A 23,473-nucleotide genomic window follows, 5' to 3' on the forward strand; every position below is an offset into this window, starting at 1 on the left:
TTGGGTGATTCTTTTGTTGGATAGAATTTTAAGCCAGCCAGTTGCACAGAAATAAATGTTTTAGTTTTTAAAGCACAAAATGATTTTTAATGTAATGTAATCTAGATCTTTTAAACGGCTTTGCACCTAGATTAAGCCTACCCTCTGAAAGCCAGAGTAACAGAGAATAGGTCTAGAACTCTTGACTGAAAATGCATGTAATCCAAGAAAAAATGTTTTAGACTTTTACGTGGCGTAGTCAACTTGTGCTGCAACTTAAAGGTATCGGTGAAGAAGCTTGAAGTATGTGCTTGTTTGCAGACGTACTAGGTGAGTTACATGGATGAAACAACTACGAGATGTTAGGGGGGTTGGGTTTTTTTTTTTCTGTGAGTGATTTGTTAGTAGTCCTCACAAAACTATCTGCATTAAAATCTGACTTTACGCTGTCTCTGGTATAAAACTGTGCATTTGTTCAAGTCAGACAGTGAAGTAGGGCTCTCCCCCCTGGAACCACAAAAGTGAAACACTAAATGCGCTGCATGTAAGGCCAGCTTCCAGCTCCAGGAGCAAAATGACAACAAGAGACTAGATAGGCATTTGCAGAGCTGCGTGTGAATGTGTCCACGCCAGCCCTTGAAGCTTTGAAGTGCTCTGCTCAGTGAAAGCACTCTGTAACATGTTTTGGACATCGGATCTCTCCTTCCCATCTAATGGAGTGATTGTTTGCGCAATAGAAGTTATTTCAGGAAAGCGTGGCACCTTTTTTGTCTCCAGTACAGTAGGACTTATCATGGCTGCTCCCCGCCTCCCAGCTGTATGTTTTGTGAGTATGAGGGTTGGGGGGAAGTTCCTGAAATGTGACGCTCCAGCATAATTTACATAAGATTGCAGCTGCCACAGAAAAGCTGGGCTAAGTGCCAAACTATTCTCCATAGACCACAGTCTCTTTTACACCACAGCTTTAAAACCAGTAACCGATACGACTGGTGGGTTTTGTTCTACTACTGCAGCAGGTTCAGAGACATCCGATCCCAACTGATGCTCGTGGCCACCCTCCCCCAAAAGGAGAACTTTGATCAGTGACATATCACCGTTCTTGTGAAATCTTGTTTACTTTCTGGAAACACATTTGGGCTGGTAGGGCAGTGGTCGTAGCAGCTAGTGAAATTGAGCTTCTGGTACATGAAGGATTTTAGTGTGGACCTAGTAAAGAAACAGGCAGTGATCAAGGCTAGTATGAGACACATGGGCTGATCTGTTTTCACTAGCTTCTAGGTAATTTTCTTAAAAATACTTACAGTTGGTCTGTACCACCACTTATGCTGTGACTGGTGCTGGTAGAGTTGTACTGATGTTGGCTTAAGCTGAGAGACTTACTTGATTTCCTCAGTATATGAGCAGTGTATTCAAATTAATTTTCTGTATGGAAGGCAACAATGGAAGAAAATACCTTGTTATTCCTGAAGTTCATGGCTGTGCACTACTTAATTTTTATCATCTGTTTACAATAGTCTTATTCTTCAGTCTTATCTGTATGATATTCCTTAGTGATAGCAATACCTCCCATTCACTTTAACAGAGCACAGGAAGGAAGAGTTGAATTCCCAAGTCAGTATTTAGGTGAATTTTTCAAATGTGTCTTAAGTCCACTGAACAAAGAAGATTAAAATTTTGTTCCAAAGTTCTTTTCAAAATTTTAAGACCATAGAAAAGAGGATGTAACTCTGTGAAGCTAGTCATTCAGGTTGATCAGCAAGACTACTTTGATCCTATTTAGTTAAGATCTCTAACACTCACAGTCTATCCCAGGTATGTCCAAGAGTGTTGGCTGAAGCGGTTGGATTCTGTGTTTGGAGTCGTGTCATGTGTCGTGCTGACTCAGTAGTTTCCACATAAGTGCCAGGCCTGTATGTGGGCAGAAGGAAACATGCCTCTTGCTCCATCCTGGCAGAAGAGCAGCAGGCTAGGATTTGGAGTGCCTGTTTATGGACTGCAAAGGCTCTGACAGCTCAGGCAGCACATTGCCCAAGCAACTGCTTCCCATCTCTAGGAAACTGTCAGACTGAATCCAGCTTGCAGTCTTCTGTTTAAGTCATGCCAGTGTAGCTTACTGAACGAATGCTTTGTGATCAGCACCAAAGTTTGCTGTTTATCGAATGATTTCAAAGGAATCCAGGCTATATCTTTCTTCAGCATCAGTAGATATTGGCCAACCATGAACATGATCAATCTAGTGCTGACTCTAATCAAGTACAGTAAGTGCCATGCAATTGTCTTAATCATTTTTATTGCAGAGGGATGAATAGGTGTGGCATTGATGCCTTTCACTCTTTATTTAATGTTTGAGATAGTAGATCCCAGAAGGTTTTCAAATTGTTTGTATGTGTAATTATAAGGGATCAGAGTCTTCCATTCTTAGCCCCTGGTTGGAGTGAATGTATCCCATGCATTTCAGAGATGTGTTGGGCACTGTATGTAAAGAAGAATGTCCTTCCAAAATAAAAGATTAATTTATTGAGATGTTCCTAATAGAATTTATTGAGGTAATGGGTATAGCAGTTTTTTGGTTTGGGTTGGTTTTTTTTTAACCTTTACAGAATAAATTTCAAGTTTGGTTAGGTCAGAACTGAAAATAACTTTGCAAGTTTCATTTACTCCATGTGTGTTGTGTGTCCTGCTCCCCCGCCCCATACAAACAGAATAATTTGACTTATTTTGGTACTATCAGCAGTCTGCTGTGAGGAGAACCTGTTACTACAGTGGTTGAGGGTATCGTGGGGGAAGACTGAGAAGCACTGACAGAGCTGTGCAGGGACAGGTTTACACAATGCTTGCCTTTGCTCAGCTGCGTCTCAGTAGCATGTGAGGTCTTCAAGTGCTATCACATAGTTGGCCCAGTACATTATTGTTAATGGGTTTTTTTAGTAAACATTAACAGTATTTTTGGAGAATGTTTATAGTTGGGGGACAGAGTAAATGGTTTACACTTGAGGACTGGGAGTGAGTTTGGGTTTCCTTAACATCAGAAAAGCCTTAACGTGTCCACTGAAATATATTTGCTTTAAAACTAATAGGATCATGAAGTGTGTGTTTATATAGTTACCCTATTATCAAAAGCAGGTATTAATCATCTTAACATAAAAAGATACTGTGTTACTCAGAGTCTTTGTGCTCTGTTCCTAAAGATTATTCTTTTATTAACTTCCAGGACCCTTCAAAGTCGTACAAGAAAGCTGGAGAAGTTGCAACAGTTGAATTACATGTGGAAGAAGGTATACAAGTAGAAACAAATCCTTTATCTAAGAAAGTTACCCCCTTGCACTCTGAAATGACAGATTATATAAAGGCATCTCCTCCGACTCTTATCAGTAGCCATAATTCTGACTTAAAGGATAGAACACAAATTAACGGAGCAACAACTGTAACAGAAAAATTGGCTCAACTTATTGCAACTTGTCCTCCTTCAAAGTCTTCCAAAACAAAGCAGAAGAAGCCTGGAAATGGAACTGCGTCTGGTTTGGTTAAAGACTCTGGGAAGAAGCTACCAGGAACCATAACTGCAAGTGGGTTAGTTAATAAAGATTTAGTAAAGAAATTGCCAGGATCTGGTATTGCTGTTGGATTGGTTAACAAGGACTCAGGGAAGAAGCCATTAGGGATTGGTAGTGCAGCCATATTGGTTAACAAGGACTCTGGGAAGAAGCCACAAGGGATTGGCCCGTTAATTGGATTGGTTAACAAGGACTCTGGAAAGAGGCCACCAGGGATCAGCACTCCAACTGGGTTAGTTAACAAGGACTCTGGAAAGAAACAGCCAGTGACCAGCTCTGCAGTTGGATTAATCAGCAAAGATGTTGGGAGGAAACTTCCAGGTATCGGCACTGCAACTGGATTGACTAATAAGGAGCCTGTCAAGAAGCCAGTAGGGATTGGCACTCCAGCAGGATTGATTAACAAGGATGCTGGGAAGAAGTTGTTGGGAATAAACAGTCCTACAGGATTGGTTAACAAGGATTCTGGGAGAAAGATGCCAGGGACTGGCAATACGACAGTTCTAACTAACAAAGACTCTGGAAGGAAGACACCAGGGATTGGCAGCCCAATGGGACCAGTTAACAAGGACTCTGGGAGGAAGATGCCAGGAATTAGCAGTCCAGTGGGATTGGTTAGCAAGGACTCTGGAAAGAAGCCAACAGGAATCAGCAGTCCGGTTGGTTTGGTTAACAAGGACTCTGGAACTCTGAAAGCAGACTCCCTTATGCCTGCCTCGGAGCCCTTTAAACTTCCTTGCAATTCAAACCTCAGTAGCCTTGAAAGCCATGAGACTACAGATTTACTGAAGGAAAATACTACTAGCAAAACATTTGAGAAGCATATTATGAGACAGAATAAAGAAAGTATCTTGGAAAAATTTTCAATTCGTAAAGAAATTGCTGATGTAGGCAAAGAGATGTTTAATGAAGGAATCTGCGTTCCACAGGATGGTTACTCAACCAGTGAAAAAGGGATTTATGAAACATCTAAGCATGAAAAACAGCCTCCGGTATATTGCACTTCACCAGACTTCAGAACAGGAGGTGCTTCAGATGTATCAACAGCAAAGTCCCCATTTAGTGCAGTAGGAGAGGGAAATCTCCCGTCGCCTTCACCCACCGTGTCTGTTACCACCTTAAACAGGAGCCTCTCAACAACATCTTCACAGTTAGCATCTAACTCGTTGCATTTAAGTTCCACAGCAGATCTCCTAGAAGGTATTTCAGATCAGATTGGCAAAACTCAGTTTTCTTCTGACAGTACACTTCTGAATATAAACAGAACGTTGAACCATACTCTGAGCACTGATTTTAAAGGTGCTGATAAAGATTTAAATGATTCAAAAGCTTCTTATGTAGAAACTTCAAGAACTAGTCCTGCTACAGGGAAAAAGCCTATTTTGGCAGCTGAAACAAGCATTCATGCTACTGTCACCCCTTCAGTAGTTAGTTTTACAAGCTTGTTTAGTAGCAAGCAGTTCCTAAAGATTGGTGCAATAGCTGCATCGGATAAATCCTGCCAAGGAGCAAAAAATCTGAGCGCTACTCAGCAATCAAAACCTTTAAAGAAAAGAAAAGGAAGGAAACCACGATGGACTAAAGTGGTGTCAAGAAACACATGTCGACCTCCGAAGGGTCTAGAACTAGAAAGGTCAGAGCTTTTTAAAAACATTTCATACAGCGCACTATCAAGCAGTAATTTGGAGCAGGCCAAATTCTTGAAAAACATAGGATCATCTTCATTTGTGGAGCACGAATTTGTCAAGCATCAGTTGCCAAAACTGAATGAAGCTAATGGACAGTCTCTTGCCCTGTTGGCTGAGACTGACAAGCAAACTCAAAAGTTCTACAGCACTCACAAACAACCCTCTAGTTTGTGTATGTCAGATGATTTCTTACCTGACATGTATAAACCCAAAAGAGGAAGACCGAAATCCAAGGAGATGCCAGAGCTTGAAGGTCCCCCGAAGAGAACTCTCAAGATCCCAGCATCGAAAGTCTTTTCAGTGCAGTCAAAAGAAGAGCAAGAACCTCCAATTTTGCAGCCTGAAGTAGAAATTCCCTCCCTAAAACAGAGCTTATCAGGACAGCCTTTTCCTAAAAAGAGAGGGAGACCTAAAAGACAGATCAGGTCGTCAATTAAAATGAAGCCACCTATTCTTTCTGTGGCACCTTTTGTTGGAACAGATAACTCGAGCAAGATAGAGTCTGAAAGCGATCAGCATCGAAGTGGGGATTTTTTTGAGAGAAAGGACCAGCTCCGAGGGCCAGAAGAAGTCCAAAAACCTAATATTTGTAGTATGACTGATTTGGAAGTAGACTCAGACAGAAAAGTTGCCAAGAGAAATAATGGACAGTTAATGAAAACAATTATTCGAAAAATAAATAAAATGAAAACTCTGAAGCGAAAGAAGCTTTTGAATCAGATTCTGTCTAGTACAGTGGAACCAAATAACAAAGGGAAAGTGCAATCTAAACTTCACAATACAGTGTCAACTCTTGCTGCCACGTTTGGTTCAAAATTAGGCCAGCAAATAAATGTCAGCAAGAAGGGAACAATTTATATAGGAAAAAGGAGAGGAAGGAAACCTAAAGCTGTCCTGAATGGTATTTTAACTAGCAGTTCTGCCAGTTTGACAGTTCTTGAGAAGTCTGCTCAACAAGCTCCTGGTACATCACTAGGACAAGTACTTCCCCATTTGCTGCCTTCAACAGCTAATAATTCTGAGATTCTTCCATCTCCAGTTTGCTCCCAGTCGTCCGCAGTGAGTGGGGGACAGAGCCCTGTCAGTAGCGATGCAGGGTTTATTGAGCCCAGCTCAGTGCCGTATTTACAGATACACTCCAGACAAGGAAGTGTTGTTCAGACACTTGCAATGAAAAAAGCTGCTAAGGGAAGGAGGAGATTATCTCCACCTACGTTGTTGCCGAACTCTCCTTCTCACTTGAGTGAGCTGACGTCGCTGAAAGAAGCCACTCCTTCCCCAGTAAGTGAGTCTCACAGCGATGAGACGATTCCCAGCGACAGCGGAATAGGAACAGATAATAACAGTACTTCAGATCGAGCGGAGAAGTTTTGTGGGCAAAAGAAGAAAAGGCATTCATTTGATCATGTGTCCCTTATTCCACCCGAAACCTCCACCGTTTTGAGTAATCTAAAAGAAAAGCATAAACACAAATGTAAGCGCCGCAGTCACGATTACCTTAGTTATGACAAAATGAAGAGACAGAAGCGAAAAAGGAAAAAGAAGTATCCTCAGCTTCGAGGTAGGCAGGACCCAGATTTCCTCGCCGAATTAGAAGAATTAATAAGTCGATTAAGTGAAATTAGAATAACCCACAGGAGTCACCATTTTATACCCCGAGATTTACTGCCTACCATTTTTAGGATAAATTTCAATAGTTTCTATACCCATCCTACTTTTCCTTTAGATCCTTTGCACTACATTAGAAAACCTGATTTAAAGAAAAAGAGAGGCAGGCCTCCAAAAATGCGGGAGGCTATGGCAGAAATGCCTTTCATGCATAGTCTCAGCTTTCCTCTCTCCAGTACCGGGTTCTATCCTTCTTACGGCATGCCTTATTCTCCTTCTCCCCTTGCAGCTGCTCCCATAGGCTTAGGTTATTACGGAAGGTACCCTCCAACTCTTTATCCTCCTCCACCTTCTCCTTCTTTTACTACTCCCCTACCACCACCTTCCTACATGCATACAGGCCATTTGCTTCTCAATCCCACCAAATATCACAAGAAGAAGCATAAACTTCTACGCCAGGAGGCTTTCCTCACGACAAGTAGGACTCCGCTCTTGTCAATGAGCACATACCCCAGCGTTCCACCTGAAATGGCTTATGGCTGGATGCTCGAACATAAGCATAGACATCGCCATAAACACAGAGAACATCGTTCTTCTGAACAACCGCAGGTTTCCATGGACACTATAACGGCTAATAGCTCTTCTAGAACAGTTCTGGAGTCCTTGAAGCGCTACAGATTTGGGAAGGAGGCTGTTGGTGAGCGGTACAAACATAAAGAGAAACACAGATGTCACATGTCGTGTCCACACCTGTCACCTTCCAAGGGTTTGCTAAGCAGAGATGAACAGTGGGTCAGGAGAGAGCCTTCGGAGTCTAATTCGTTAGCACTGGGATTGCAGACACCGCTACAGATAGACTGTTCAGAAAATTCCCCAGGTCTGTCCCTGGGAGGATTTACTCCAAGCTCAGAGCCAGCCAGCAACGATGAACACACAAATCTTTTCACAAGTGCAATAGGCAGCTGCAGAGTCACAAACTCTACCAGCACCAATGGACGTAAAAAATTAACTGACAGCCCTGGACTCTTCAGTGCACAAGACAACTCGCTAAATCGACCTCTCAGAAAGGAACCCTTGCCTTCTATTGAAAAGGCACTGCAGCCACTGTCAGGTAAGGGAGTTCTAATTGTGCGTACTTTCCTATGAGTCTCGCTCTTTTTTGTTGTACCAAACGTGTGCTAGAAAAGGAGGGCAAGTATAGCTTTGACTTTGTAGGAACCTCTCTGTGTTGAATTTCAGTAGTACTCTTGCTTTTGCTCTTGAGTGTCTCTATTCCATGAAAGGGCTGTTCTGTGCAGCATTTGGTACAGACTAACGTAGCGTCTCCTCCAGAACTGCTTATGGGATTGTGTAAGTACCTCTTCCCACCAGATTTTTCTTGCTGTGTTATAGTGGTATATAAAGTTATGGTAAGGATGCTTTCTCGTGAAAAGGTCTTGTCTTTTTCCTTACAATTTTAACTTTCTGGAGAAATCAGTTAAAATTTCTCATTATTTTTGGTACTTTAAAAGCCATGTTTCTGTTTGGTTGATTTGGTTTAGACTAGCTATTGGTATTAGTACTGTGAATAACATTTCTGTTTAAGAAAATGTTTCCTTCTTCTTTTGTAACTCCATTTTAGTTATTTTGATAATCTCTACTACAGTGTAGCTTTTGATCCCTGACTTCAGGCTTCTAGCCATACCTCAGAATAGCTGCTAAATGATGCTGGGAATGCCTAAGACCAGACCTTGTAATGACTGCTTTATTCCTAGTTGAGAAACTCATCTTACGTAGTCTCAAGCGAAACTGAACCAGAACTAGCTGAGACTGTATACACAGAAAATTGCAGTGACGCTGACAGCACTGTTTAAGGAAAAGGCCTCTACTCCGAAACTGTGAACTTTGTCATTTGCATAATACTAAGAAAAAAAAATCTAATGTGAAATTTAGGACTCGAAGAAACTATATTATACATCACTTTCCCTACTGGCTTAAGTGTCACTTCATGCTGTACTTCATTATTACAGTTGTTGTGGGAATAGTTTTCACGTTTTATCCACTTCTGTCTTAATTGCCATGGCCACGTTAGTGAGACCACATAACAAAGATAACCTGCAAAAGGCAAAAGTGCAGCTTGTCCTCTTATTTGCTCACTGCTGATGTGTAAAGGAAGTCTGACAGCTTCTCCTCCCTCCCTCCAATACTTGCCTACACTCTCCCTTGAAATTTAAATCATTTGTCCAAAACCACTTGTGACTAATGTTTCACAGACCATGAGCCGAGCAAACAAGCAGCTGCCGGTAATGAATAATACCTCCTCACGTTCCTTACTCCCATCTTCCTCCTTTTCTTGTGATACTCCCGTTCTGATGCTTCCTGCCACCTCCCTGCTCTGACTATGTGTATAGGGAAGGGTTTTTTCACTTTGTTTTGGCATTTGGGGGTTTTATGTTTTGCTGCTTTATTTTAAGGGCAGTTGGAAGTGGCTAGATTCTTTTACAAGTTCATATTACTTCATACTATTTCATATCACTAAAACTACTCAGGGCGGGGGGGAGTCAGGAGAAAGCAATAAAGCTGTGAGATTGCTTCTCCTGCAGCGACGGAAAGAAAAATTCAAAGTAGTAGGTCACCAAAAGGGTTAAATTTGGCTCCAAGGAGTGAAGAGTTGGTTGTGGTAGCTCGTGCAGTTCTGGGAATTTCCTGAGGATTTCCATTACAGTGAATGATCTGGATTGGGTTTTTATGAGGAACAGCCTAATTAAGGGAAAAAGTAGAGATGTTTTAAGCTGAAACCTGCTCGTGAAGGCTCGGAATCACTCTCCCTCTGACAGTGCGTTTGACTGGTTCCTCTGATGCGATGTTCAGTAAGTGTATTTCCCACGATGGAAACCAGCTGTTTTTATTGTGAGACTGGCTTTCAGCTCAGTCTTCATCTCATTCACAAGGAGCTCCTAACGCCCCACATCATGTGCATGCAGTATATCTGAAAACTTAAAACTGCATCTAGTGAAAAGCCCCAGTAAAGTAAAAAGGCTGGCTTTTTTTTTTTTTTTAGAAGATCAGTGTCAAGTTGCATATTGTGTTTTGTTTTTAATGGTAGTGCTGAATTGTGACTGAAACTATTACCACGAAAGACTTCAATGTTTTTGTGCACTTCAGAAAATAGCACAGATGGAGGAAAAAAACTGTGGTGCATCAAAGATTGTTTATTTATTAAACCAGATGCAATTTAGGTGCATGGTAGAGAGAACACTAAATCAGAGCAGCTAAAAGGAGTAGTCAGAGGCCAGCATCGGGGAATGCCTTCTAAAATTGTTCTGTATGATCCGTAGGGGATATTCATGATATTTTATTTCCAAGTATCCCCTGTGGAAAATACGCTGCTTTTCCATAGACTTGTAAACGTAAACCTTGCCTGGTTGAATTAACTGACAGATTCCCTCTATGATATTAGCTGATGCTAGGTATTTTCAGAGGTTGCCTGTGTCCAAGTTGTACTAGAAAAGTGCGTGTTTCAGCAAACGGGACTCTAGTGAAGGTCAGTCTTTCACAGAAGCTGAAGTGTAGACAGAAGTTCATGTGCTGTCAGCTTGTTTAATACAGACGGCGCATACACGCAGTTGTGCCAATGGAGGTCGCGAGGCTCTAACGTTTTGTCTTTAAGGTTTTTGTAGGACGCTGTTACCTGTTCAGCTGAAGTTCGCAGTGGTCTTTAGTAAACTTTTGCAGCTTCACACCACAAGTTACTTCAAACCGGTAGCTTATCCCAAGCGGGTCTCGGTGTGCTGCTCTCAGTTCCGGGAAGGAAAGGGAAAGGAAAACGAAATCAGCCATTCGGTGGGGATCGGTGCAGCTGAAAAGTCTTTCCTGCCTCCATTCCATCTGGAAATAAAAGGAGCGGTTTGAGGCATGCCGTCGCAGCCTGGCGGGAGATGCACGCGCCCTTCCGGCCGTTCAGACAGGAAAAACCCGCTGTGTCCGGGGGAGCGTGTGGAATCTCCATTGCCGACCTGCGGATCCACGCCGGGCCTTGACGCCCGTGGAGGCATCCGCGCCTGCCTGCCCCGCGCTGCCACGGGGGAAGCTCCGCTCGCCCCGCCGTCGGAGCGCTGCCCGCAGCGGTGCTCCGTGCCCGCGGCGAGCGGCGGGCGGGGCCGGCCCGCGGCAGCCCGGGGCCGCGCCGGCGGGCAGCGGCGCCCTCTGCCGGCCGCGCCGCGCCGCTGCCTCCGCCGCGGGAGCAGCCGCGTCCCGCTGCGCTGCCGGCCGGCCCGGGGAGCGCGGGCTCTGCCGGCCCGAGGCCCGGGCACTGCCCGGGCTGGAGCCTCGGCGTGGGGCGGCGGCGGGAGGCTGGTGCCGCAGGTGCCGGTGCCGCAAAGGCCCCTCGGGGAGCGCTGGCGGGAAACCGCGGGCGGTGAGCCGCCGCCGAGGCGGCACGAAGGAAGCAAGCGCTAGGTCTGTGCAAGGAAGACGACCTCCAGGGTATGAACATCACCTGTCAGCAGCGCAGTTACTAACAGCTTTGCCGTCCTCCAAATTCCTCTCGCTTTTTTTTTCCCTTTATAACTTACAGCCTATTCCTGCTTAGAACAATTACTCCTGCTGTATAATGCTGCTTCTTCTCTGAGGTCCCAAGGTATTTGTGTTAATCTGCGCTTTGTGAAATCAATGCATCTTGTAGTTTCTTAATAGAAAAATTCATTAGGGGATAAAAAACAGTTGACGGCTCTTTCTAATATTAAGCAACCGTGTGTAGTCTCCCTGCACAGCTCCACTGCAGCTTCCTTTTTACCTGCGTGTTGTGGGAACAGGCAGTACAGAAGCTCTCTTTAAGAGCCCACCAGCACCATCTCTACATCAGGATGCCATGCAGGAAAATCAGAAAATCTTCACCAGGAATACGATTTGCAACTTGGGACAATGTCCAGCAGCCTTATGATTGTGCCCTTGTTGAGAAGAATTGATGAAAAAGAAAATTATTCCTCTGCCTCGTCAAGAAGTTAGAATATTTGGAAAAGCGGCACTTTGTTTCCTCTATCAATCGAACATATGTTAGGTGTTACACCATGAGCTAATAACACCCATGATAAAAAAATACAAACTTTGAGGCAAGGGTCTCGAAGGAGATTTTCCTAACGATTTCTGGTAAATCAGTTTGGTGCATTCCAGGATTCTCCCATTGTCTTACACCTTAGGATTTCTATTCATGCATGAAAGCAAAAATGGTCATTTGCATGGGTGCTAATTTGTGGCCTTGATTTAGAGCATAACTCCAGTGGCCCGCTCTCTCGTTTCTTTGGAGTCTGTTAGTAAGGAAAGAGATCAGAACTGAACACGTAGCACTAAGCTAATTTATCACAAACGGTATTTCAAAGGGAAAGAATGAAAGTCTATTTTTAAGTATGCATTCTAGATTTTATCTTTGAGAGATGTTCATTACGTGCATATTCTCATTGCACACTGCCATACGCATTTTGCCTGCCTAGGTTTTTATACTAGTATCTGAATTTTTAATATCTCAGCATTTTCATAATTGTAACACGCAGATTTTTCTATGACATTTTGACAAATCCCACAACCTTTGCTTTCAAGAGTAATTGGGGTTCTCTAAAAGTTTTAGGAAAATAAAACAAGTTACAGTAAGAAGATACGTATACGTAAGAAAGAAAACAGAAATAGGTCTTTCCTCCTGTTATCAGCAAAGATGCCATTACCAGTTTTGTCCCTTAACCTTTCAATAGTCATGAGATTTCTATAGCTTTTTAAAGATAGTTTTTAACTTAAGTAATGGTAATTGTGATTGCCGCTGCCTCATGACATCTTGCAGTGATAAGCCAATATCTAATGATTTTTTTGTAATACTAAGTCCTGTGCATTCAGAACATACAGTGAAACACATTTTGCAGGTGCCTAAAATCCAATAATGCATTATACTTGTTTGTCTGTAGATAGTAATCTCTCTCATTTGTTTGGACCCTGGGGTTTTTACGTATTTGCCATGGGTGACCGAAGAGAATTTTTTTTTTTTTTTTGTGACAGGATCTTAAAAAGGAAATGTTAACGTAGCAAGAGACAAATCTAAAGAAGTACTTAAGAATTTTTTTCTAGCTTTTCAGCTTTCTGCAGTTTATAGGGTCTCACATGAAGCAGTTCTGCCTGAGGAGTGGAAGAGAAATGCTTTTACAAAGCAAGGTGGATTGAAAATCATCTGGCCTACCAGGCAGAGGGTTGGGATCAGCAACACAAAGCCCAACTGGAGGCTGGTCGTTCGCAGTGTACCCCAGGGATCAATATGGGGTCCGATACTCTTTTACCTCTTCACTAATGACCTGGATGATGGGACAGAGTGCGCCCTCAGCAAGGTTGCAGATGATACAGCTGGGAGGAGTTGTGGATACACCAGATGATTGTGCTACCGTTCAGAGGGACCGTCACTGGCTGGTGGAATGGGCTGGAAAGACTCTTATGAGGAACAGTGTCTTGGGATGGAGTAGGAAGAGCATTGCCAGCAGGTTGAGGGTGATGGTTATTCCCCTCTACTCAGCCCTGGTGAGGCCACATCTGGAGTGCTGTGTCCAGTTCTGGGCTCCCCAGGACAAGAAAGGCATGGACATACTGCAGTGAGTCCAGTGAAAAGCCACAAAGATGACTAAGGGATTGGAGCGTCTGTCATACAGAGAGAGGCTGGGAGAGCTGGGATTGTTCAGCCTGGAGAAGAGAATGCGCAAAGGAGATCTTACCAATGTCTACATGTGCCTGATGGGAGGGAGTAAAGAAGAAGGAGCCACACTGTTCTCAGTGATGCCTAGTGACAGGACAGGAGGCAATGGGCACACACTGAAGTACAGGAAATTCTGTTTGTACATAAGAAAAAAGTGTCTTACTGTAGGGGTGATTGAACTCTGTGTTGTGGAGTCTCCATTGTTGGAGATGTTGAAAACCCAATGGAACGTGGTGGCTCTGAGCAACCTGCTCTAGTTGACTCTGGTTTGAGCAGAGTGGTTGGTCTAGTGGTTGGACCTGCAGAGGTCCTTTCCAAACTCAACTCTTCTGTGAAAATCAAGGAATGAAGCTAGGGGGTTCATTTGAAAGTAGGAATATGGGGGGGGAGTGTTTTCTTTTTTTACATAAAAGCTAATACTCTGATGATATTAAGTGGCTTTTTCTCATGGCTTGTTTACTGGCCTACCTATGCCATTAGCCTGTGAAATTCCTTCTTGATGGTCCATTTCCATCCTTCTCCACCTACATGCATCATAGCAAGCAAGTGTTCCTAAAGCCAAAAAAGAGTAATCTTAGTTTGAATATTTAGCATCTACAGTGTGTTGTATTGGCACTGCCAGACTGAAATGATTTTTTTTTTTGTGCTTTTCTCTTCCCTGATCTGCTTTTCAGGCACTTTGCCGACGCAGGACAAACCTTCCCAGAGGCAGTCAGAGAGCACAAACTGCAGCCCTTCCAGAAAGAGATCAACATCTGAGAGCACATCTTCTACAGGCAAGTAGTATTTGGTAACCTTGTTTTTGAGACCACTTCTATGCTACGACCTATGCTGCTACAGATAGCTGAGACAGCATTGCTATGAGAACTTTAACAGCAGCAATATGGTCATGGAGATACCAAGTTTTTCCGCTTATATTTTAGGATACAAGTACTGCAAATTGGGTTGTAGAATAGGGACACTTGAGCTGGCACTTCTAGAAGCAGCAGCATAGCTATGGCAGAATGGGATTTGGTTCCTCACCAGGTTAAATTAGTCTTCATGAAGCTCAATGCTTTAATGCTAGCAAGACCTGTGATGCTACAGTTAATCAATTAATTAGATGAATAGATTCATTCCTCCATGGGGAAGAGCTTGATTTCTGTGCTGTTCTGAAGGCAGACAGTTTTCTGCCCTCAGGTAGCTAACCGTTAGGATCAAGATGAGGTGTGCTGTTACGTTTTCTTCATAGCATGTGAGAATCCTGCTAAGGTGCTGGAGAATGACAAGCAGCTCATCCCAGTCATCATTAATGATACAGTTGTGAATTACCCTAGGCAGGTCAAAAGTGATAGTAGGAGAGAGATGGAAGTACTGAAAGCCATGGGAACTCTGGTAGCATTCTCATCGATTCTATCAAATGAGGACCAAGTCTCAGATGCACAAAATCACCGTGAAGTTGAGCAAATGTATGCCAACAGGGTACTGAGGGAGCTGGCTTTCTCAGCCGTGGGGTGATGTACTGTGCAGGTTGCTGCTTGAGGAAGTCCATCTTTATTCACTTCATGAGGAAGGGAAAGGTACTTCTGATGCGTTTTGAGCTTTCTTTTGTAAGGAGGTCAGACTTGTGCAGTCACACTGTGTGTGAATGCATGCGGGTCACTATCTGTTCCATTTTCACACCTACAAAACTGTCGAATCTATTGACCAAATTGTCAGAGGGAAGATCTGAAAATGTTCGTTTCCTGTATATTACAGGCAAGTCGTCTGCCAGGTAGTAAAAATAGAACCTGTTTGCAGTCCCTCTGAGGAAAATGCGATGTGAGCTTACCTATGATTGGACACAAAAAAATCTGTAACTTTGACCGATTTTGTAAGAAGCCCAGTTGTAGAAAGAACTCCTGTTAGCAGAATTCAAACATTCTTAGGCACCGAAGTTGATTGCAGATTTGTAGTAAACATCCTTAGGATTGGTACTTACAGAACAAGTTATGATTTCCATATAGGAAGAATGTGCCAAAACGGCTATTTCCTCCTCCCTTTAAACAGATATTTGCAACAGATGCTTTATTCAGCGTATGCTAAAGGAAGTCGTCTGCAGTGAAGTATTATTCTCTCTTTTTCCTCTCTGTCTTGTTAACGTTCATTTACTTACTCATACTGCAACTGCAGTCAGTGTCACTCTGTGTATAGGAAGGTATTAAAAGTTCAGGCATTTTTTGTGCAGGAGAGCATAAGAATGAAATGAATCACAAGTTTGTCAACTTCAAAGTCATTGAACTGATGATGCAGCTGAAAAGACCAGCCTTTGTTATATTTTCCGTAGATCTGGAATGCATGTGGGATTTCAGTGTGTTTGTCAGAGAGCTGCTTTGTTACCCAGGGCTGCAAGTGTGCCTGACCAGGGCTGCAGCTGTTTTGGGGATCACAGCCTTCAGTTGTCCCATCCTTTAGGATCAGTTTCCGAGCAGAAACACTAGTTCAAGGACATCCATTAGACTTTGTGTCCAAATGTGTTGTGTTGTATGGTTTGGTTATCACTGGATGGTGCAGCTGTTTACAGAGCTCACTGTGCTAAACAGATGGTGTTTCTGTGAGGAGCCCTCAGCTCCATCCCAATGTGTATTTAAAGACCATAAGAAAATGAAGGGTAATTTATCTTTATTATTTAATCTGAAATTGAAAGCTGGAAGTGTAAATCCTTCCAGTTCTTTCAAAGTTGTTCGGGTTGCTAGGTTTTCCAAGTGATTACAGGTAGGCTTACAGCAGTGACCTGACAAGTATGTTTCTCTGTTCCCTTTTCACCCTGTAGGAAGAACGTTGTTCGTAGGAGGATTTTTAGAACTTGTTATGCTGATTCTTCCTCCTTTAAATTGTGCACTCTCTGAAGCACGTTTTCGTTTGCACTTGCAAATTCATGACTTGGGAATCTTAATGAGGAATACCTTTCTCCCAAGTACCACACTTGGGCTAGTGAGCACTAGGACTAGAAAATATTTATTTTAAACTGTTTGTGCTTTATCCTTGTCAGCTAATGCATAATCTCCCTCCTGTCAAATGATAGAAACCCTTTTATAAAAACATTTTGTTGTCTTCCCTTTAACAGTTACCTTTACACTAGTACGTGCTCTTCAGTCTACAGCCTAGGACCCACTAGTTTAAGTAGATCTAATCTAAATAACTGGCCACAATTACAGTAACATTTTGTAAATGCTAATGTGCAATCGTGATATATTTATGAGAAGACAGCATCCATTTTATTCCAGAAAAAACAGGGTTTCTTCTGATTAAATGTTATCACTAAGAACCAGCAGGGCAGCTTCAGGAAGCTCTTAGTTTGGAACAAATCCCTTTTTAATACAGCATAATCTATATGGTGACCTGGAAATTCTCTTTTTCAAATACTAGTCTGCAGCTCTAAAGCATGTAACATTTTATTTAAAAAGTGAGATCTAACTTTACTTCCTGTGTAAATAGCCTTTCTCTTCTGTCCAGATATTTTGATTTACCTTTATCCAAGCCTGTTCTTTATTGCAACCAGTTCTGTCATCATGTTTGTCTTTTTGATAAAGAAACTGCAAGAGCAATTAAAAAGTTGTTTCAGTACTTCCAAACTACAGAAAAGAAAAATTAGTTTTAAAACATTTCATATTTTTTTATCAGTATCAGCTCAATTTTTTATCAGTATTTAATTTTTCTGTGCACAGAGGGTTTCTTATTTTTAGTGTTTAATAGAAAGAAAATTGAGAAGAGTTCTGGACTGTATGTACGTAGGGAATGCTCTCATTGCTCTTTGCTGTTAGAAGTGGCGGACTGCATGTGAATAAAGAGAAAATAATTGTATGTTAAAACTGATGATATAAAATGTAGGCTTTCTGCTTACTTGCATCGCTAGGTCCCTTTTCCGTTAGAACTTGTGTTACAGAAATTGGTGTCTTGTCATTGAACATTCCAGGCAATTATAGGCGATAAAAGGCTGTCAGTCCATCCAACTATTGTATTTTAATTCCAACTTTATTTGATTATATCTCAAGTCTGTTTCAGTGTATGTCTGTCTGCTTGTGTTTCAGTGATTGGAGTTCCTACCCGGGGAGCAAGGCTGGCAACTGCTGTTGATGATTCAGTGGATAGCTTGCTGCAGCGCATGGCACAACACGAAGGCCAGGCTACTTTGGACAAAACCTTAGAAGCAGTCATTGCAAATGTGTCTGTTCCACCATCAGCTAGTCCTGCTCGAAACCACAACAGGGAGAGAGGTCTGGGGAAACAGGACAGCCTCATAGCTCCAGCAATTCCCAGCAGCTCCTGCAGCGATAGTATCTCACTTCTGTCAGACAGACTACCAAACAGCTATTCCCCACATCATCTCAAGAGAAGTGTTGTTGAAGCCATGCAGCGACAAGCTAGGAAAATGTGCAATTATAACAAGATCTTGGCAACAAAAAAAAATCTTGACCACGTCAATAAAATTCTGAAAGCCAAAAAGCTGCAAAGGCAGTCACGGACAGGGAATAATTTTGTGAAGCGCAGGCCAGGTAGGCCCCGGAAATACCCGATGCAGGCTGTCGTTTCAATGCAAGCTTTCCAGGCAGCTCGACTGGTCAGTCAGGAGTTAGATAAAAGAGAAGAAAGCAGCAGTCCCTTACACCTTGGACCTGATACCATCACAGATGTGATTGAAGCTGTAGTGCAAAGTGTGAACTTGAATACAGATCACCGAAAAGGCTGGAAGAGAAAGAGGTGGCTTGCGGAGGAACAGGCCAGGAAGCGACAAAAGTCTTTACCAGAAGATGAACAGGAGAGCAATAAGAGGTAATTCCCTTACAATTTTGTACCCTCAGTATAGTCATTGTTGATTTTATAGCATTTCAATCCATTAAGGAATCCTACTCTAATGACCTCTGCTTGTTATATTTGTTTTTATTAAGGAGTTCAGTTTAGAGGGAACCAACATGTCAGTTTTAAGTATGCTTAGGGTCTTACAAAGTTACTGAAGACACCCCAAAATGGGATGGAATCTCAGGTAATCTAAAGCTGTCAGTTTTGTGCTTGTGTCTCAAGTGAAGCAAGTTTTATGATTGTCTGGTGAAGAATACTTTTAATGAGTTGGTAACCGACTGGTTTACCGATGAGATACTGTAGCAAAGATTGTTCCTTCATCATGTGTGGAATAAGGAACTGTGAGAGCTACATGCGCCATGGGAATCTTAAAGAGTGTGACTCATGCATTACAAACAAATGCTTACAAGCAACACAGAATGTCAGGTGAGATCAGTTGATATACAGCAAACAGAGTAAAACCCAAGCAGCAAGGAGGAGTTAAGGTGTGCACCTGTGCAATTACTGGCTAGTAAAGGACCACACCAGAAATCTATCTCTGGTCTAATCTTCACACGCTAATCCCCAAACTCTTCCAGAAGTCTTCCTTCGTGTGTTTTCAGAATAATTCTGAAAAATAACCATCCATTTGTGTTTCAGCAATGAATACTGCCATATAGGTGTTTAGAGTCACAGAATGTTGCTGGAACCACATGTTCAAAGGGTGTATTGTATGGCTCTCCTGAAGGCTAAGAAATGGTTTACCACATACTATTTTTTAGACTACAAAAGCAGATAGCATAAGCCACCTTCTAAATTACTCAACTGATGCTCCAATGATAAACATTAGCAGTACAAACAACATTTTTTTTAATAATTAATAATAACATTACTATTAAAAGATTGTACATTTCTTATGATTATGCTTAACCACCACTTGATCGTGATCATTGCATTGCATGTTTTTAAATAGCTGAGACATCTAGTAATTCAGAAACATGGACTTCCTTTTTCTACTGACCAGATTATAGAGAGGAATAATGAAATATTGCAAGATAATCTTTATGGTAAGAAATATGGCAAGATAATCTTTAATCTCTACTTTTTCTTCCAGTTTTTCTGAGACAGTAGCTGAGCCTCCCAGTCCACATGATGCCCTTGGGAAACCGCATGAATCTGAAAACACTGAACAGCCTTTGCCTTCTCTAGCCCAGCGTGAGAAAAAAGCGCCTCGACCCCCGAAGAAGAAGTATCAGAAGGCAGGGCTCTACTCTGATGTGTACAAAACAACAGAGTAAGTAATACTAGCGAAAAGCTGCTGTCTGATATTCCAGTGGAAACTGTCTCCTTTCAGCTAGAGCCTAAAGAGCTGCTACTAATGAGTAGCTGAAATAAAACCATCAACTTAATTCAAGCCTGTGAAAAATTACATGCATGATAATTATCAGAATCTGACCCACTGAAGATTTAAAATGTAACCCCAGTCAGAAAGCAGCCTCCACCAATCTGAAAGTGTTTCTGAGTATCGACCTTGAAGAAGGTAAGAGAGCTTCATTTGACAATCTTAACGATCACAGCAGTAAAAGTGCTGGGAGAGCTTGAGGTGTTCAGGTACCGAGTACAGCGTCTACATAAAAGGGACCATTAGTTTTCTATTTTTATTGACTGAATGACAGCAACTGGTCATCTTTTGTGTGAAAGAATTTCAGATATGCACCCTGTTCATTTCACAGTGAAGTGAGGTTCATCTCCTTCACTTTCTATGAGATGTTTACAGTAAAAATCCAGCATTCTTTTATTTTTTTCACAACCAGTGAAAAACCTAGTGTCCATTAGAAAGTGGGCATCTCCCGTTTCTGATAACCAGCCCACTTCTGCTTCCATTTGTAGTTACATGTTTTCTACAGCCATTTGAACAAATGTGTTGAAGTCAAGAATTTGCACTTCTCTTATAACATGATCTGACACATTAAAAAGAGAAAACTGGGCACCTTCTCATTATGTTGTAGACCACTTAAAAATGTTACAGAGGCCCCTGGGAGACTGCTAGTATAGTTTATCAGCTGCTCCTGGTGTCTTCTCCTTCCGTAGTAGAACAAAGGCATCAGTGAAAGGATCAAGACTCTAAGGAAGAAACAAAGATATAGGTCTGATCAAAGTGAGTCTGCTTATGTTTCTGATAGTTTGAAAGCAGATGTGCTAAAATTTTTAGGATTTGGATGTTCTGTCACTGGTATACACAATCATGCAACATTCAAATATTCTGTCATAAAAATTAGGTCTGCTGCCTTAGGAGGAGACCTGAGAGAGTCTTCTCTTTTTCTTCATTTTAAAATGTTAGTTACGTTGTCAGGCCTAGTCAGCCAAGGGTGGACCTTTGTGTCATAGACAGTAAGCAAACATGTCATTTGAAAAATTGTCTGAATACAGAAAGTCAAGGTTTTTAGGTATTGTGGATGATGATGGAATCAAGTTCACCACCCTGGAGAAGGCCATGAGGAAGCTGAGCTCTGCTTAAACCTTCCCTCTCCCATCATATTTTGTGTTGCCATTCCCTGGAAGCTTAAGGCGGTCTCATTTGGTCTTCCTCTTTGCCTGTTGCTCCACATACAGAGTTCTTCCCTTGCACTGATACTGATGTTTGTGATGAGCTGCTTAAAAACACTGAGGAAACTTTACCATACCAAGGAAGCAAATGCTGCCTGCGCAATCTGAACTACCTCTCTGCATGGTTGTTTGAACACTGGTACTGAAACAAAGCATGGAAATGCATAGCTGGGCAAGGACAGAATCAGACATATGTCAGTGCAAGAGGAGAGCAGAAGTTCACTTTGTTACCCTATTATTTGTGTAACTTCCTGCTGTATGAGTATGAAAACATCTGAGTTGAGAACAAAAGTGCAGCTCTGTAATCGTACGGCACCCTCTAGTGATGGTACAGTTAAGTGTTATCACTGTCTCCATTAAAACAGTTCTGCGTTCTCTATTAACAGGTGTTGTACTCACTGTCTTTCTGGATTTCTGTTTGCAGTGTTCAGTTGCAGACACTGCCTTAAAAACTATTTTCCTACTGTATTGAATCTTTCTTAAATAATTCCTAAAGGCCATTAGAAGTAGTGGAAGTTTTACTGAGGTTTACTGTTACAATTTAGAGCCTCTGTCTAGATCAGTCATATCCGACTGCTAAACAGCAGCACGGAAAATGTTTGTCATGTCATTGCCAGTTTTAGTCTGCTGTTAAAAGAGAAAAGTCTGCATTATTTCTCTGCACCACTTGTCTTGTACAACTTGCTTCAACAGGATTTCGCTCCAACTCACCTTGATCTAGAAACTTTATTAAAACACAGTGAAGAAAGCTTAGACTTTGATTCCTTGCAAACGAACTAAGAATGAAAGGAATGGTTTCTGGAGTCAGTCTCAGTTCTGCCTCAATTTCCGAATGCAGTTTTGTAGACAGCATTAGCTGATCTGACGTTAACCTCCACAGGAGTTTTCCAGAATGCTCAGCTCCCACTGGAAGAATTACACAGATCTTTTGCTGCAGTGTGTGGTTGCACAAAGGGAGGTGTTGTACAGGAGTCATTATCTATTTACCCAGCAGTGGCTTTCCTAGAGGACTGTAAAGTCTAGTTCACCGAATAAATTTAATAATAATTAGTAAATCATTGATTAATCAAAATGTCAATCAATATTGTTTAGGGAAATATAATATTTTTATATTATATATGATTTTTATCAGTAATAACAAATATGAGTCCGCATTGCAAAACTGTAATCTATGGTATTTGCTGTGATCAACACTGAATTGCATCTCACCCATCGTGAGGTATCCATAGCTGATCAAAGACTATGGTTGCACGGTGTAGTTTAGTGCAGGCCTGTTGCTCTTCTGGGATGTGGTGTTTCCACGTGATAGGCATGTTGCTCCTACAGTGCCTCCATTTTGCTGATGTTAGAGTTTGTGGAGCTGCAGGGTGACTCAGAGTAGGTAATTGAACATTTTAGAAGCAAACCTATTGAAAAATCAGCCAGCTGAATTAAAATGATGGTCTAAGATGGCAGTTCAGCAAATGCTTTAAGTTGGCATAAGCTAATATTGCACTAAAAGAATCAGTTTTACTTTCTCCTCACCTTTGTGGCTTCTTCCTATCCCTGTGCTGTCTCTTCCTTTGTCCCATCCCTTTGTCCCAGATGAGCAGGACAACTGAACCAGGCTGGGATAGTGATTCAGATGAAATCCAGCATTCCACAGTAGGTTTCCTGGTGCAGTTAACCTTGCAGTCATACCAACAGTTATGCCAGCAGAAGGTGGGGAGCATCAAAGCCAGATTATACCGACTTAAAATGTTTGTCAAACTATGGTCTCAGAGAGAAAATTGGGCTCCACGCCTCAAAGATGTAATTGCACATTCCACAGAGAACTAATCCCAGCCAACATGGTCAGAGTGTAGGGAGAAGACACTAGAAACTGGAGAGGGGGAACAGAAATGGAACACCATATCAGAAAGAAAGGACGGAGAGGGATGGAGAGAAATAGAGGTATGGGAAAGAAGACTGTGGTTCTGGTCTTTGTTCCATTCTTAATTTGCTTGAGACTTTAGATTGACATTTTGAGACTAAGCCTGACATTCAGCCTTTGCAGAAGGGTACAAAATGTTCTCATCTTCAGCAAAAAAATCACTTTGCCATTGCTGTGTTGTTGGGAGCTTGCAAAGAGAGGTCAGGTTAGTCTATTGTTTGTAAGTGGACCATATACAGAATGGGTATTTTAAATTTGTCCCCACAGAAACTGAACCAAACAACTTTAGGCAGTGGATTATAGAGAGGGGAAGCATTTCTTCTCTAGCCAGGCTTATGTTTCAGTCTGTCAAGTGATCAGAAATGTACTCCTCCAGCTTACTGTTGAAAGTATGCTAACCTGAAATATTAGAAGGGATCATTTCTCTGTGATTATGGTGAGGTCTCACCCTATTCTAACTGGCTTGCTTGAAAAAGGGAGGGGATGATCCTGGCTTTCTGGAGAGATCTTTTGCTTTTCAACTGCAACAATCACCATATCTGCTTATCGAGGGAAACACCTTAAAGAACATGGTATCAAAATGAGCAGGTACTTGTCCTTGATAGCAGCACAGAGTCGGCTGATC

General features: G+C 42.1%; 1 protein-coding gene across 2 annotated transcripts in view; it reads left to right on the forward strand.

Annotated features, from left to right (window-relative positions):
* The window catches only part of ASH1L (ASH1 like histone lysine methyltransferase), a 63,263-nt gene that overhangs the window by 13,146 nt on the left and 26,644 nt on the right, over positions 1 to 23,473 (forward strand). Inside the window, exons 3-6 of one of the 2 annotated variants that reach the window (XM_072846995.1) lie at positions 3,191 to 7,940; positions 14,207 to 14,308; positions 17,582 to 18,323; positions 19,444 to 19,623. In XM_072846995.1, coding sequence (XP_072703096.1) covers positions 3,191 to 7,940; positions 14,207 to 14,308; positions 17,582 to 18,323; positions 19,444 to 19,623 — 5,774 coding nt within the window. The remainder of the gene's footprint in view (positions 1 to 3,190; positions 7,941 to 14,206; positions 14,309 to 17,581; positions 18,324 to 19,443; positions 19,624 to 23,473) is intronic. The other variant, XM_072846996.1, reaches the window with a different exon arrangement.

This window comes from Ciconia boyciana, chromosome 26, assembly GCF_034638445.1.
Source record: "Ciconia boyciana chromosome 26, ASM3463844v1, whole genome shotgun sequence".
NCBI lineage: Eukaryota > Metazoa > Chordata > Aves > Ciconiiformes > Ciconiidae > Ciconia > Ciconia boyciana.